The 14081-nt window shown below is 34.6% G+C and overlaps 1 protein-coding gene across 1 annotated transcript; it reads left to right on the forward strand.

Annotated features, from left to right (window-relative positions):
• Positions 1-7363: 7363 nt before the first annotated feature.
• On the forward strand, positions 7364-13834 carry LOC116214632 (ADP-ribosylation factor GTPase-activating protein AGD12-like). The gene is made up of 9 exons (XM_031550025.1): positions 7364-7554; positions 8185-8264; positions 8802-8883; positions 9357-9432; positions 11027-11190; positions 11488-11632; positions 11897-12013; positions 12490-12585; positions 13331-13834. Exons 2-9 carry the CDS (start codon positions 8225-8227, stop codon positions 13610-13612), a joined length of 1002 nt encoding a protein of 333 aa, XP_031405885.1. The 5' UTR covers positions 7364-7554; positions 8185-8224; the 3' UTR covers positions 13613-13834.
• Positions 13835-14081: the final 247 nt, after the last annotated feature.

Raw genomic sequence — 14081 nt, forward strand, 5'->3', positions numbered from 1 at the left:
TAGTGTTTTTCTTTTCTTGTGTTCTGTTATCAAGGGGTTAGTTCAATCCCTTGATGAAATGTTTCCTCTTGCAGAAAAAAGGTTCTGCACTCGACATCTATGGAAAAATCTTTGTAGAGTAGACACTATCAAGAAGGGGAAAGAATTGAAAGACCTGTTATGGGCTGCTGCCAAGGCCACTTACCCAGCAGAATTCAGGAAGCACATGGAGGTGTTAAGAATACAGGATGAGAAAGCTTGGGAATGGCTCCAGGATAAACCTCCATCACAATGGTCAAAGTCCCATTTTAGGGAATATCCCAAGTCTGATATTCTGTTAAACAACCACTGTGAATGCTTCAACAGGTACTCTACGTACTTAGTAAGTACAGTACTTCGACTTGAAAGTAAATAATAATGTGTAATCTTTTTTATTGTACAGGTGGATTTTAGAAGAAAGGGACAAGCCTATTATTACATTGTTTGAGAGTATCAGAACAAAACTGATGAAAAGGATGTCCATGAAAAGGAAACTTGCAGACAAGTATAATGAGAGGTTTTGTCCTAAGATTCTGAAGAAGCTTGAGAAGTACAAGGAATGGGCATCAGGGTGCTGGCCAACTGAGTCTGGGGCAGGTAAGTTTGGTGTGATTGTTGCTGAGAAGCTCTATGTGGTGGATTTGCTTACTTTGACATGCAGTTGCAGGCGGTGGCAACTTTCAGGTATTCCTTGTCACCATGCTATTGCATGTATACAATTAGAAAGGAGGAAACCAGAAGATTTTATCCATCATATCTATAGTGTTGCAAGCTTCAAAGCTTGCTATGAACCAATTATCTATCCATTAAGAGATCTAGATGATTATGACCCGACTGGTTTGGAACCAGTAAAACCTCCTCCCTTGAAGCCAAAAAAGGGTAGACGCCAAACTGTTAGGAGAAAGGGTCCTGATGAACAAGCTGTACGAGTTGCTAAAGATGGCACAAAGATTATTAGAAACAAAGGCTGCATGAAAATGAGATGTTCAATATGCAAAGAAGCTAGTCATAATAAAAAGACTTGTTATAAGAGAGGAAAGAGTGCTTCAGCAAGTTTTTCAAACATAGAGCAAGATCTACCAAGTGGAAGTTCCAGCCAACAAAACACTGTGAGTTACTGCTAGACAATATATAATCCTTATATTCATTCATTTCATCGATCTAATTCCTTGGTTTGCAAGCTATTTACAGGAAAATATGAGGACATATGAGAGTGTTCTCGAGCCCCCATCTACTAGTCCACATCTTTTTAGATCAGAGTTCATCCAAAGCAATGTTACTTAGGTATACATATCAAATACATACACATTTTCATGAAAATGTGAAACTTTTATAGTTATTGATTGATTGGATCCTCAGGCTTCTCCCCAACCATCTGCCCCGCCTGCTCATGGTCAATTTGAGTCTCAGTTTATTAGGATGTCCGAGCCACCAACAAATCCACCTACTGTATTTGCTTCAAGATCTTCTAGCCAAAGGACAAATAAAGGAGGAATAGGGCCTTCTGGGTTTCTTAAAAGGAGAGGCAAGAGAAGCAAAGATACATGTGATGAATTTGCTCTAAATTCTCTCAGTCAGGAGCCAACAACAAAACGAAGGAAGGCAAAGACATCAGGTTCTTTGAGCCAGCCACCAGATGTTGGCAATTAGGATATAGAATATCATTTTGATGTTCATCTTTATATGAGATTACAAATGCTGCACTTTTGATGCTCATGTTGAAACTGATTGGGTATAGCTGATTAGGTAGAAAGAATATTGTCGATCTTTTTTTATGTTTTAGTGGTGGAAAGAATACTATCCCCTTTTGTTATAAGTTTAAAGAGCAGTATATTATTTTGATGTTTTAATGGTGGAAAGAATACCGTCTCCTTTTGTTATAAGTTTAAAGAGCAATATTTTTTTTTAATGTTTAGAGTTTAAGTTTTTTATTAATTAATGTTTTGGTTTAATGCCGATTGTATGGAGTGGCATTTGTAATTTGTTTAATTGCCCATTTTCCTGCCATGAGAACCAGAAATTTGGACTGTATGAAAGCAGTTTGGAGTATATCTATTCAATTGGATAAGTTTTAGATGATATTTTTTCAGTTGCAGCAATGAAATTGCGAAGTATGATTACGACTTAAAAGGTTTTGTACCATTTCGTTACATTTTAAAAAGGTTTTGTACCCATTTGTTACATCTTAATAAAGTTTTGTATCCATTTGTTACATCATGCTAAAAGCTGTCAGCCACGTCTGATACGAGTTGCCACGTCGTTTGCCACGTCAGAAAGTCTTGACGCCGTTAGCAAAAATTGACGGATTGGACTTGATTGAAACAATTTGAAACGTTTTGTACCAAATTGTTACAAAAAAAAGATTTTGTACCGTCTGCGTTACAACTTAAAAGGTTTTGTATCATCGAAGTAATTTTCCCTAGCGGCCAAGGGTGAACGGATAGAGAGAGTTTCTGGGACACGTTGAGTGGCGTGAGGAGAGAGAAGAGAAATAGTAAAAATGTTATATCCTATCTAATTAGTCGCTGAAGCCGTGCATTGCACGATGTCTTATGTGATTTAATTTTTTCTGTCAATTTTATTATATATTATATGTGTATTTAATTTTTTTATAAATCTTAATTTACCATCAATAAAAATATTATATATATATATATATATCTGTTAAATGGTAAAAAAAACTTTATTTGTCTTTTCTTTTTGTCAATTTTATTAGTCAATTTAAGCTTATTTTAATGGTTGAAAATCATAATTTACGATAAATAAAAATATACTATTAGATATATGACTAACGGTAATTTAATTTGACAAATAAGGTTAAGAAAAAACTAAATTGTAGAATCATAAAGGAACATCCATTTAATGCACTGTAGAGTTGAAAATGGAATTTAGTTTTGTATTATGGTTTCCATTATATTCCAGAACTGCAGCAAAAGGAAGATATTGCGTTTGGACCTTTTTCCCCTCTTATGATTGAGAATAGCTTTTGTATTTTATTTTCAAAAATCCTGGAATATAAAACTTATAAATTAAGACATATTAAAAAAGATTGTAATAAAAGCAAAGAGCATTTTAAGAAACAAAGATAAAATACATATATTATGAAAAAAAGACAAAAAAATTGAAGAAATCACATTCCTAAGGCAAAAACTCACATAACCAAACTGAATGATAAAAAGATTCTAAAAATGAAATTTTTTCATAAGATTGGAATAAAAAATTCATAGCACAACATGCTCCATACATAGCGCAAAGAATAAATTTAATGAAAATTTCATAAGAATGTAGACGTACATAAAAGATAAAAAAGAAAGTTAAGATTGTTTTATCACAGTTTTCATATTTTCGAAATCGAGAATTTGGAGTGAAACAACAACAACAACAATAATTGAACAACTCACATTGTGTCTAGTGGTAGACATACTTCTTGAGAGCTTGCTCTAGTGGTAAACGTATTATTTGATAGTTGAATAACTCACTGTTCACATGTGGGGGTGCTCCCTATTTATCTTGTATTATACAGTATGTAGAAAAAATATAATCCGATTTCTTTTTTGAAAATTCAATATGGCTCATATATCTATAATTATTTGATGTAATCTTTTTTTGAAAAGCAAATATCATTTAACTTTGTTAAGAATTAAATTGTCTAACAATAATCCAAATATTATAATATCAATTCATTATATATCTATTATATTTGAGGATCACTCAAGAATTCTATTTCAAACTTTCATTATTCTTAATTCATATTCTTGAAAAAATTCTCTTTTATTTTTTATATGCACTATGATATCCGAAAGCTTAAAGGGCCTCGACTAATTCAATCGAATCAAGTCGGGTCGGTCTACTAAGAGATAAATTAAATAACATTTTCGATACTCTATAATATATCCTAATTCTAATGGGCGATGATGGGTTTTCTATTGATGATTTTCTGATAAAATGATATCTTAATAAAAGTAAACAAATATAATTTTTTTAATGTACGTGTTTCTAGATAATTAATAAATGTAATTTTTTTATGTGCACCACTAGTATTCGAAAGCCTAATAGATCTATGCCAGCTCACTCAATGATAAAATTCTCAAAGTATGGATTTTCTCCATTAATAAGATGGAAACTCGATATTTTATTTAAGGGAAACAAAAGACATGGATTGAAGGAGAAATTTTGTGGTTAATAAAGTTACTGAAAATTACTTTCTCATGATATAATGGTTGTTACTTTTTTATCTTTATTTATTATCGTAGGTTTTTTAAGAAAAAAATATACCCATTGCTTTTTTCCTCCCATTATAATAATATAAATAAATAAAAACACGTCTCTTCACCCGTGCATTACTCAGGATTCTTATTATTGGACTATATATTTTATATTATTTTTATATAGATCATTACATAAGAATTATATTATATTGTGCATTGTGCATGGAATAAATTAATATTATGAGTTAATTATTATTATTATTATATTATTATTTCTTCTTTTTTGAGAATTTTGATGATTCCATTAGTGCGGTGGGTTAATAAATGTCAACCATATTTTTAAATGAAAGTGCTTCATTAATATCTCGGGATATGTGAAGAGTCGAACGAAGAGTTGAGGGTTGAAGATTGGAGCAACGATTCTTCCCACTTTGTTTTGCAATTATATATTATATATGGATAAATAATTCACACTTTTTGACCATGTTACCTAAAAAAATTAAAGTACAAGCACCATATAAATATGTATTCTCTTTGTTTTCACTAACTGCCATTTTATACTCTAAATTCGGTCAAAAATTAGAAATGTTTTTTTTTTTTAATTTTTCCCGCGGAGCCCCGTATTGCCCCGCAGAGAAGCGCGGGCTTCCGCCATAGAATATATATATATATATATATTAATAGTTATAATAGAAATTTTGTTTTTGAATAAAGAGAAAGAAAATGGGAGAAGGAAAGGAAGTGAGAGGCATCTGTATTGGGAATGGAGTCGTTTTCTCTCTCACTCCAACTTCTAAAAGCAATCAATTTTTCGGAGGAAATTTGCAATTGCAAGTGACATTAGTGAGGCACATTGCTTGGTATCCCATTTCAAGTGGCTCTCGTTCTTCGTATTCCATTCTTCGGTGCAATAATTTTTGCTGCTAAATGCCGACAAAGCGAGCTTGACTAACACGTTAATCCATGAATTGAGTGTGTGTAGATATACATATATAGAAAGAGACAGAGACATGTAGATCTCCAAATCCATGAAATCGAAATAAGAAAAATAAATAAATTACACAAGCCAATTTTTATCTCCCGATATATCTGTCTATCCATCTATCTATCTAGACATATCAATTTGTATAAGAAGACAGAAGTTTTTCATACTTTCGCCAATTTTTCATTTCTATGATTATTTTTTATTGACCTTTATATTAACTTTATATATTATAACTTACATTAATTATTAATAAAAATAAAATATATAAACTCGTTCATAATTAATAAGAGATTCATTCAAAACATAATCAAATTTATGAAAATAAATATAAATCCTAAAAGTAAAAAAAAAAAAAAAAGCAGCACTGGATGCTATAGGGTGATAATCTGAATGAGCACATAAATTTACTATGAAGTTATTTTTATATTTATTTATTTTTCTATTACAAAAGGGGGCAATAAGCCAAATCAAATGAAAACGAAATTCTAAATATCTAATAATGAGGCATGAGTAGTTCCATCCCGGTATCGAATCTGGACTCTCTTGATTATCAGACGATGATTTTTATATTAATTTAACTCTGCGTAATCAACGAGCCACACCAACTAATTTAATAACATGCTAATGATCACGATAAATGCGTATTGAGATGGCGACGTGGGTCGTTAATATAATATTAGATAGACGACGAACATTATTAAAGAAGGTGATGGCTATATATAAAGTTTGAGCTTAAGTGAAGGGGACAATTCCAATGATTATTATTTGTTCTCCATCTCTCCTTTGAAAAAAAAAAAATGTTCCCTTCACAAATTTCCTCATTTAATTTCAATTTGACCCCTAAAGTTTACTACTTGTATTGCTTCCTATTCAGTTAACTTGATTCTCGAGCCCTGCAATTTCGAAATTGCCTTGAGCTGTTCCTTTTCTTCTGAAAGAACCTCTGTGTCGAGTGTATCTGGATCACTAAAACCAATATTAAATTTCCATTAAATTTATACAGATTTATGCTCATTTCACTTAAAAGGTTAAACTAATAAGTGTTGGTATCCAAGTTTCATATAAACTCATTATTATTATTTCATTTTTTTCATGTGTGATAATAATTTCCAACACCCATTCTCACGTGCAACGCTCGATTTATTTCTACCTACACGTTTTCATATGCCCTTAAAGATCCGCCCTCAACAACTGATCTCGAGACGTGCTCATCTTCCCTGCTCAGACGAGGAAGGACTAACATGAGGCGCTCTTTTGGCTGCTCTCGATATTGGGTCGGCGTAGTGTGAGCTCGCATGGGTACGCGAAAGCATAACCTGCTCTGACAACATATTAAATTATGAAAGAATAATAATGAGTTTATATGAGATTTATGTACCAATACTACTATAATGGATTCCTAATATGAGTTTATACTGATATAGTTCTAAATATCAATGAGAGTACTATGTAATGGTATACGGTCGCTTGATAATTATGAGGTTCCAGATTAAATACTCATTGTGAGATCACTCGCGTCCCTCTGTATTAGTCGTTATGATTTTTATGTCACTGTACTAAATTTATAGACTTTTCTTATAATCGAAAAATAGTTTCAACTCACATATGAGGTAAGCAGATGTAGGGGCCTCATAAATGTCATGATATCTTATGAAATATCAATTCCTAAAATTAGGAGTCGGAAACTACCTACCAAATAAATACTTGAAACAATTCACAAAAGAAAAAAAGAAAAACAAAAAATTTTGAAACCTACTTAATAATTTTGAATCTAGAGTATCTATTTTATGTCTTTGAAACGGGCAATCAAATAAGACGGTAAAAAGATAAATGAAGATTATCTTGCTTAAATACTTACAAAGTGAATCGTGTTTTATATTCGCAAAGGACGAGAGAAAAAAAAAGTCAAAATAAAGGAGTTTGTTTGTTATACTATATGTAAAAAAGAAAAAAACACACACACACACAACATTTCATGTATATTATCATCACTTGTTATCCTTTTGGATGGGCAAGATGAGATAATGAAAATCAAAGGGACTAATTTGAGAGATCCGAGGACTACAAGGAGCGAATTGAAATTCCCTCTGAATTAGTTTGAAAACCATGCGGTGCCATTTTTTGCCCAATGAAATACCCGAACGAAAATGAAATGAATTGATTAATCAAAGCTTCTTCATCTTCATCCCATCTTCTTCATCATCATCATTCTCTCTCTCTCTCTTCCTCCTCTGTCTTTCTCTCTGATTATCTGATGTTCAATATGTATCGGATTCCGACGTTCGATTCCTGAGAAGTTTCGGTCGAAGAAGCAATTTCTTTCACTTCCTCATCCTTTGGCAGGTAACGTTCTATCTCTTGCATTTCCGTAGATCCTTCCCTTCCTCATTTGCATGGCAATTTTCCAGAAATTTCGCCCCTTCAAATTCTCAACTCCGATTGTCTCACCAACCTTCCTCTCACAACATTCGCGGGCATTCGACGATTTTCTGGATACGACAAGATTTCTGTTCCTATTGGACGCAGACCGGAAATGCAATTCAATCCATTGAATTTGATGGATCTTTCTGTGTTTCTCCTTATGATTAGAACAGTCGTTAACGATTCATTCATTCATTCATTCTTCTTTTCTTTTTCTTTCTGGGGCATCTTCTCATCAATTATATGTAATTCTGTCATGGAATCATTTGATTGGACCGTTGACCGTTCATTGCAACGTAATGTAATGATGATGTACCGATGTCCTGGTTAGTTAGTTAGTTAGTTACTTACTTACTTAGTTACTCTGATGTTTCAGAAATGTTATACATTACTGTTAAGTTTGAGTGCATGAAATGCACTTTTAACGTTTTGATCCAAATTTCAGTTTAGATTATTGGCGCTACAACATTTATTGGCTTAATTTGTCAATTTTTTTCCTGGTAATTTGATCCCTTCCGTTGTTTTTCTTACTTTCTTCATTTTGTAATGAAGACCGAAGCCATTGGATGCTCGCCGGTGCTAAAGTGGAAGAATGAGTAACCGTTCGTACGAGCTGGCGAGGCCTGCCTCAGGTTTGTACCTTATGGCATACTTGTTCTTTTGAGGGGTTGAATGCTCTAGTTTGAAATGTGAAAACCTTCTAATCATGTTGCACGTACATTTGCATGATATGACATTCCATTTCCTAATGCCCTCTAGAATTGGATTTTACTAGTTGCAATCTCGGGGAACTTTGTAAATATGACCCGAAAGAATTTTACAAGGACTGCAGGTCATGCTTGGGGATACTCCACGAGTGTGCACTTAACAATTTAAAGTTTTCTTTTTCCACACTTTACTTTGTCATTTCTTTACCCTTTTCCACTATTACTCTGCCTTTTTACAAGCAATAATATCCGCCATAAAGACTGTTTTCTGGGTATTTTTATTGGCACATCACAGTTCTGTATATTTTTAAATGGGGGTTGGGGGATACATACCCTGTTCACATAGTTTAGTGACCTGTATAATGTGTAGGCATACTAGGGGGTTTCTGACAAGGGCTTGGACTCTTTGGACCATTTACCGACTGAAAAGTTATGTGTGGTGTTTCTTTCTCCCTTGTCCAGGCAAGAAAAGACTAAAAGATTTGCTGCTCCAAAGTGATAACCGCGTATGTGCAGATTGTGGTGCGCCAGATCCTAAATGGGCGTACGTTTCCTCTTCCATTTGTATTTTTGCAACATCTTCGAACTATCTTTTGCTGAAACATATGTACTTGAGAAAGAAACCTCCTTTTCCCAACTCTGTACTCAAGAGCAGTTGTTTCTGCATCTAAGTATACAGTTTCGTCTTTGCACAAATAGAATCTGATCAAAGTGAATAACCCGTTTTAAAGATGTATATGTGAAAAGGAATTGCAAGTAATGCAAGCCATGCTCATTTGCTTGGGATAGGCAGAAGATGACAAAATTTTTGCTGTCGAACATACTGGTTCTATATTATGATACAGCTTGGAGATTTGTAAAATTTGTCCTCGGATAAATGTGACCTGTTTGTGAAAGAAAATAATCATATTGCTTGCAAAAGTATGAAAACTGGAGTATTTTCAGGTTGTCACATGCCTTATTTTTTTAAACGTGCATGTTTTCACAAGTTAAGAATCCAATTCTCCAAAACTGCAGGTCGGCAAATATTGGAGTTTTTATATGCTTAAAATGCTGTGGTGTTCACAGAAGTTTGGGCACCCATATCTCAAAGGTAACTGATCTTTATCGTACCTCTCTTTTCAAGAAGATGGCAGGTGGACGACAAGAGCGAAGTACATAATTTCAATCTCTCTCTCTCTCTCTCTCTCTGATGATGATTTTGTTTTTTCAAATATTTTTCCCACATAAATATGTTACAATAACCTGAATCTCATAGAAACTCATCATATCTCCTTCAGAATTCTATTGTCAAGTACTTTGTGTCTATTTATATGAGGCGGTGAAGGGATAGCTGAGATCATTCTATGTGTAGATTTTCAGTTTGAAGAAAGTGATATTAGTTAAGCTGCACACCTGAATCAAAAGAGGTGCACCCAAACAGTGAAGACCAGTATAACTGAATTCTGCATGTTTACATGTTCCATTATTCATTTTAAATTTTGGACAAAATATTCTTGTATGAACTTGAACGAGCTTTGGTTCTTCGATTTTACTTTGAGATGAGGAATTGAGGTGGTATCAAATTGACACTTGAGGAGTTCTGCCCAAAATGTCCGTGCAAATATTAATATTTAGGAAAGTTATGTGATATAGCCATACTTAATGTAGAGTTCTACTTGCATCAGTGTGTTGAGAATAAATTTGTTACTTTCATGCCAGAGTGAAAAACGATATTCAGTCAATTTTTCATGTAGTACTCCATGCAAATTTGAGAAGGAAATTTTAAGCGTGGTGGTAACAGCTTATATTGCTCGACTTAGTCTCGAATATTACCGAAACAATTTGGGTAAAGATGTGTACAATGCCGTGTAACCAGGATGCTACTTGATTAAAAAGATAGCATGAGTCAACTAAAGTGACAATTCCGCTAATTTGGACTCTCTTAATTGTTACTTTTATAGGATGTTTGGACTTTTAAATAGTAATAACTAAGATAAAATGAATCAACTAATACAATCTGGTAGTGTGAAATCCTTCTAAAGTCTCGGTAAGATGATTCACTCTCTGCAGAAGTGACTCCTATGGGTGATAGACCTTAAAGTACAATTGAGAGTAGTGTAAAATATGGTAGTCGGCTGCTCAGTCATACTTAAGGTCAGGCGTTTTACTCAACCATTGACTATTAGGTGTTTAGTTTTTTGCATACACTCACTATAAGATTGCTCCTTAGGCTTATAGGATATGCAGTAAATATTTTCTCCCAAAACAATTTGCATTAGATTAGGAGTATACAAAGATGTCTTGCCACAAAGAGGAAGAAAATAAGTTAGATAACTCTTAACTACTTGGGGAAAATTTATCTAAGTTAACATAACTGAGATTAATTCCCACAGTTAATTGACCCCCATTGCGCGAAAAGATCAAAAATCTCAGGAATCGTATGACAGATGCTAAGCTTTGTAAATCTTTCATGAACTTTTATTTTCTCTGGTCATAGTTCCACAAGATGGAAACTAGCATTTCATATGTCAAATCCCAATTTCTTTATTCCTTCTTTTTTCCCGTCTTCATATCTTCCGAGACATAGTTCATCCTAAATTGTATCTTTTTCCCTGTCTAACTGAGTACTTGAAAATGTTTTGTTGAAGTAGGCTTTACACTTACGACTTGAGTATCTGTCAGACAAATTTGTCCTACATGTGCAGGTTTTATCTGTAACGTTAGATGATTGGTCTGAGGAAGAGATTGAGGCCATGATTGAAGTTGGGGGAAATTCTTCTGCAAATTCTATATATGAGGCTTTTATTCCTGAAGGGGTCTCAAAACCTCGACCTGATTCCAGTCATGAGGAGCGCTCAAGGTTCATCAGGTAGCAGTTGCACTATGATCTTTCTGCTTCGCAACCAAGGGCTCCTTTATCCCATGTGGATCAGATAGATGTGTGCTTTTCTTTTAGTTTTTGGAATGGACGAGATTGCTCTGTAATTGCACATAGTGTTGTCAATCAAATTCGATGCAGGTTTTGGACCATTAGTATTGATAACCTTATGATATAGGCTCTCTGTCACTTTTTGCATTTGGCTAGTGACTTCATTAATTTAGGTTGCTCATGCAAACCTTAGCTTCTGACAATTGTTTTTGATGTAATAACGCCATTCTTCTCTAGGTCCAAATATGAGCTTCAAGAATTTTTGAAGCCTAGCTTGCGAATTTCATCCATACCGACGGGATCGGGAAGAAGCACTCTTCAGTCAAGTTTCTCAAGAAAAATTATGGATAGTTTCAGAAGTTCAAATACTTCACAGAAGTTGGTAATGGAAATGGCTAATCTTCCTTGTCCAGTTCCCTTAATATTGATGTTGTTCCCAGAACAAAGAGAAGGAGCTTATTATATCTATAACAGGCTTAATATTAACATTAAAAACATAAATATCCAGAAATACTATGAGTATATTTGTTATCAATTCTGTGCTGAGGAAATCTCTGATAGTAAAAGAAATAGAAGAAAATAATCATAAGATTGTTTAGTGTGGGTATCTCTTGAAGAGTCCATCTGATGTAGAACACATGAACAGGAGGGCATGGTGGAATTTATCGGCGTGCTGAAGGTGAAAGTGGTAAAAGGCACTAATTTAGCCATCAGAGATATGCTGTCAAGTGATCCTTATGTGATTCTGACCCTTGGGCAGCAGGTTAGTTGCTATGTTCAGTTTGTGAAATGTGAATCAATTTTGGTAGAGTTGCACATGCTTAAATTTGGATATAAAACCGGTCACTTGCCTCTTCTATTCTATTTTATTATCTTCAGTTCTGTACCAGTTCTCCTGACGCTACCAGAGGTTTTTTTCTTTTTCTAGTTTTTGGCAAGAACATTTTATACTGTTCATTTTTAGTGACTGGAAAAATATATGTAAGGCTTCATGTTACGGGGAAGCATTACACCTCTGGCCCCATGTCTTGTTGGAAGGAATGGAAAGATTTTGTCATGGGAGTCAGCATAGATTAGATTTTGCAATTTCACACCATTTCCTTCTCAATTCCTTCCTACCAGTGATCATAGATGTAAATCTAGCCTTGGTCCTTGTGTATAAATAATTTTCACTTTTGGTGTATTCCTTCCAGTTTCATATGGAAGTTGCTTTTTGATAACGGGTACTTCTGCTCTCAGACGGCTCAAACGACAGTGGTAAAAAGCAACTTGAACCCAGTCTGGAATGAGGAGCTTATGTTGTCTGTTCCTCAGCACTTTGGGCCCTTAAAATTGGTAAGATCTGTCTTTACATCCCTTAAATATGTTTCTAGGTAATTCTTGAAGCTTCTAATTGACAACACACATGGTCTGCATGTAGACAAGATGCGGCAATGGCTCTATAAGTATGTCCCAGTTTCCTTTTACTAGTTGAGAACCTGTAGCTACATATGCCCCCCTTTTCCACCTTTCTTTTGTTTTTACTTTTCCAGCAGAATCTTTGGTTCTTTTCTCTTTTCGTGGGTGATAGCTTTTCATTTCTGTTCTTTTTGTGGCTCAGCTAACTGGGAATGCTTTAACAGCTTCAACTTTAAGCATTCTTTTGTGTTGTGATGGAATCTCTTCTTCAGAGATCTATTATATATGCATGTTACTGGGAAGAATCCAGGATTGTCTACTAGTGCTCTTGCTAATTGCTAGTAATTTTGCTTCATATATGCTGTTGCTTTTTGATTATTTGTCAAAATAACCCTAGCTATATCGGTTGTTGAAATAAGTGATATGATTTAATAAATACCCTCGGAATTATCTAGGTTGGACATTGAATCTTGTCAACCGGTTTAAAATATATGTGCGTTAGTTTCTGAGACTTGGAATTGATATTAGGCACTTTGAAGGACATTTGAGTCTACTATGAGTGTAAGATTTTTTGTTGCTCGATAGAAACAAAGCGACTTTCATCGTCTTTGTTTCTTCGTTGGATGCATTCCTTCCAAGCTACTATAATATAATTCTAATTTACTGCTAACATTCCTTGCAGCAAGTTTATGATCATGACACGTTCTCGGCAGATGACATAATGGGGGAGGCAGAGATCGATCTCCAGCCATTGATCACATCGGCTATGGCTTTTGGGGACGCAGGGATGTTCGGGAATATGCAGATTGGAAAGTGGCTCAAGTCTCACGACAATGCCCTCATAGAAGACAGCACTGTGAACATAGTGGACGGGAAGGTGAAGCAGGAAATCTCCCTCAAGCTCCAGAACGTCGAGTCCGGCGAGATTGATATCGAGCTAGAGTGGACGCCCCTCGATCAATAGGTATGAAAATTTGAACGGATTGTTTTTGTCCCCCATTTTTTTTCCCTTTTTGTTCGTTCATTATATAAGCCAGAATAAACTATGCTGTAACGATTCCCTTTTACAGTGTATTTATTGAATTTTTGGATTCAATCTTAAATTATGACGACAATATATTGGAGCATATAAGCAGGAACTGCTTGTATCATTGAGTTAATGAAAGTGCCCCCTGAATTTTGTATCTTTTTGTTTACCTCAATTATCAAGGAAGTTTATGCCGAACGCATGTTTTTTGACCTTCTGTATACTGTCAAATCAATCTTTTTTATGCGTCCCGTCATGAAATGTTAATTTGACGGGATATGGGGAGTTCGGAACTGCTTCCGTGAAAGTTATCGATGATCATAAGTCGCGCCAATTAAGTCCTCGACATTTTGGATTGTCTAGTTGGGCCTTGAAGTCAATTATTCGAGAGGGATGGGTTTGGATC

The sequence above is a fragment of the Punica granatum genome, chromosome 7, assembly GCF_007655135.1.
Source record: "Punica granatum isolate Tunisia-2019 chromosome 7, ASM765513v2, whole genome shotgun sequence".
In the NCBI taxonomy this organism is placed as follows: Eukaryota; Viridiplantae; Streptophyta; class Magnoliopsida; order Myrtales; family Lythraceae; genus Punica; species Punica granatum.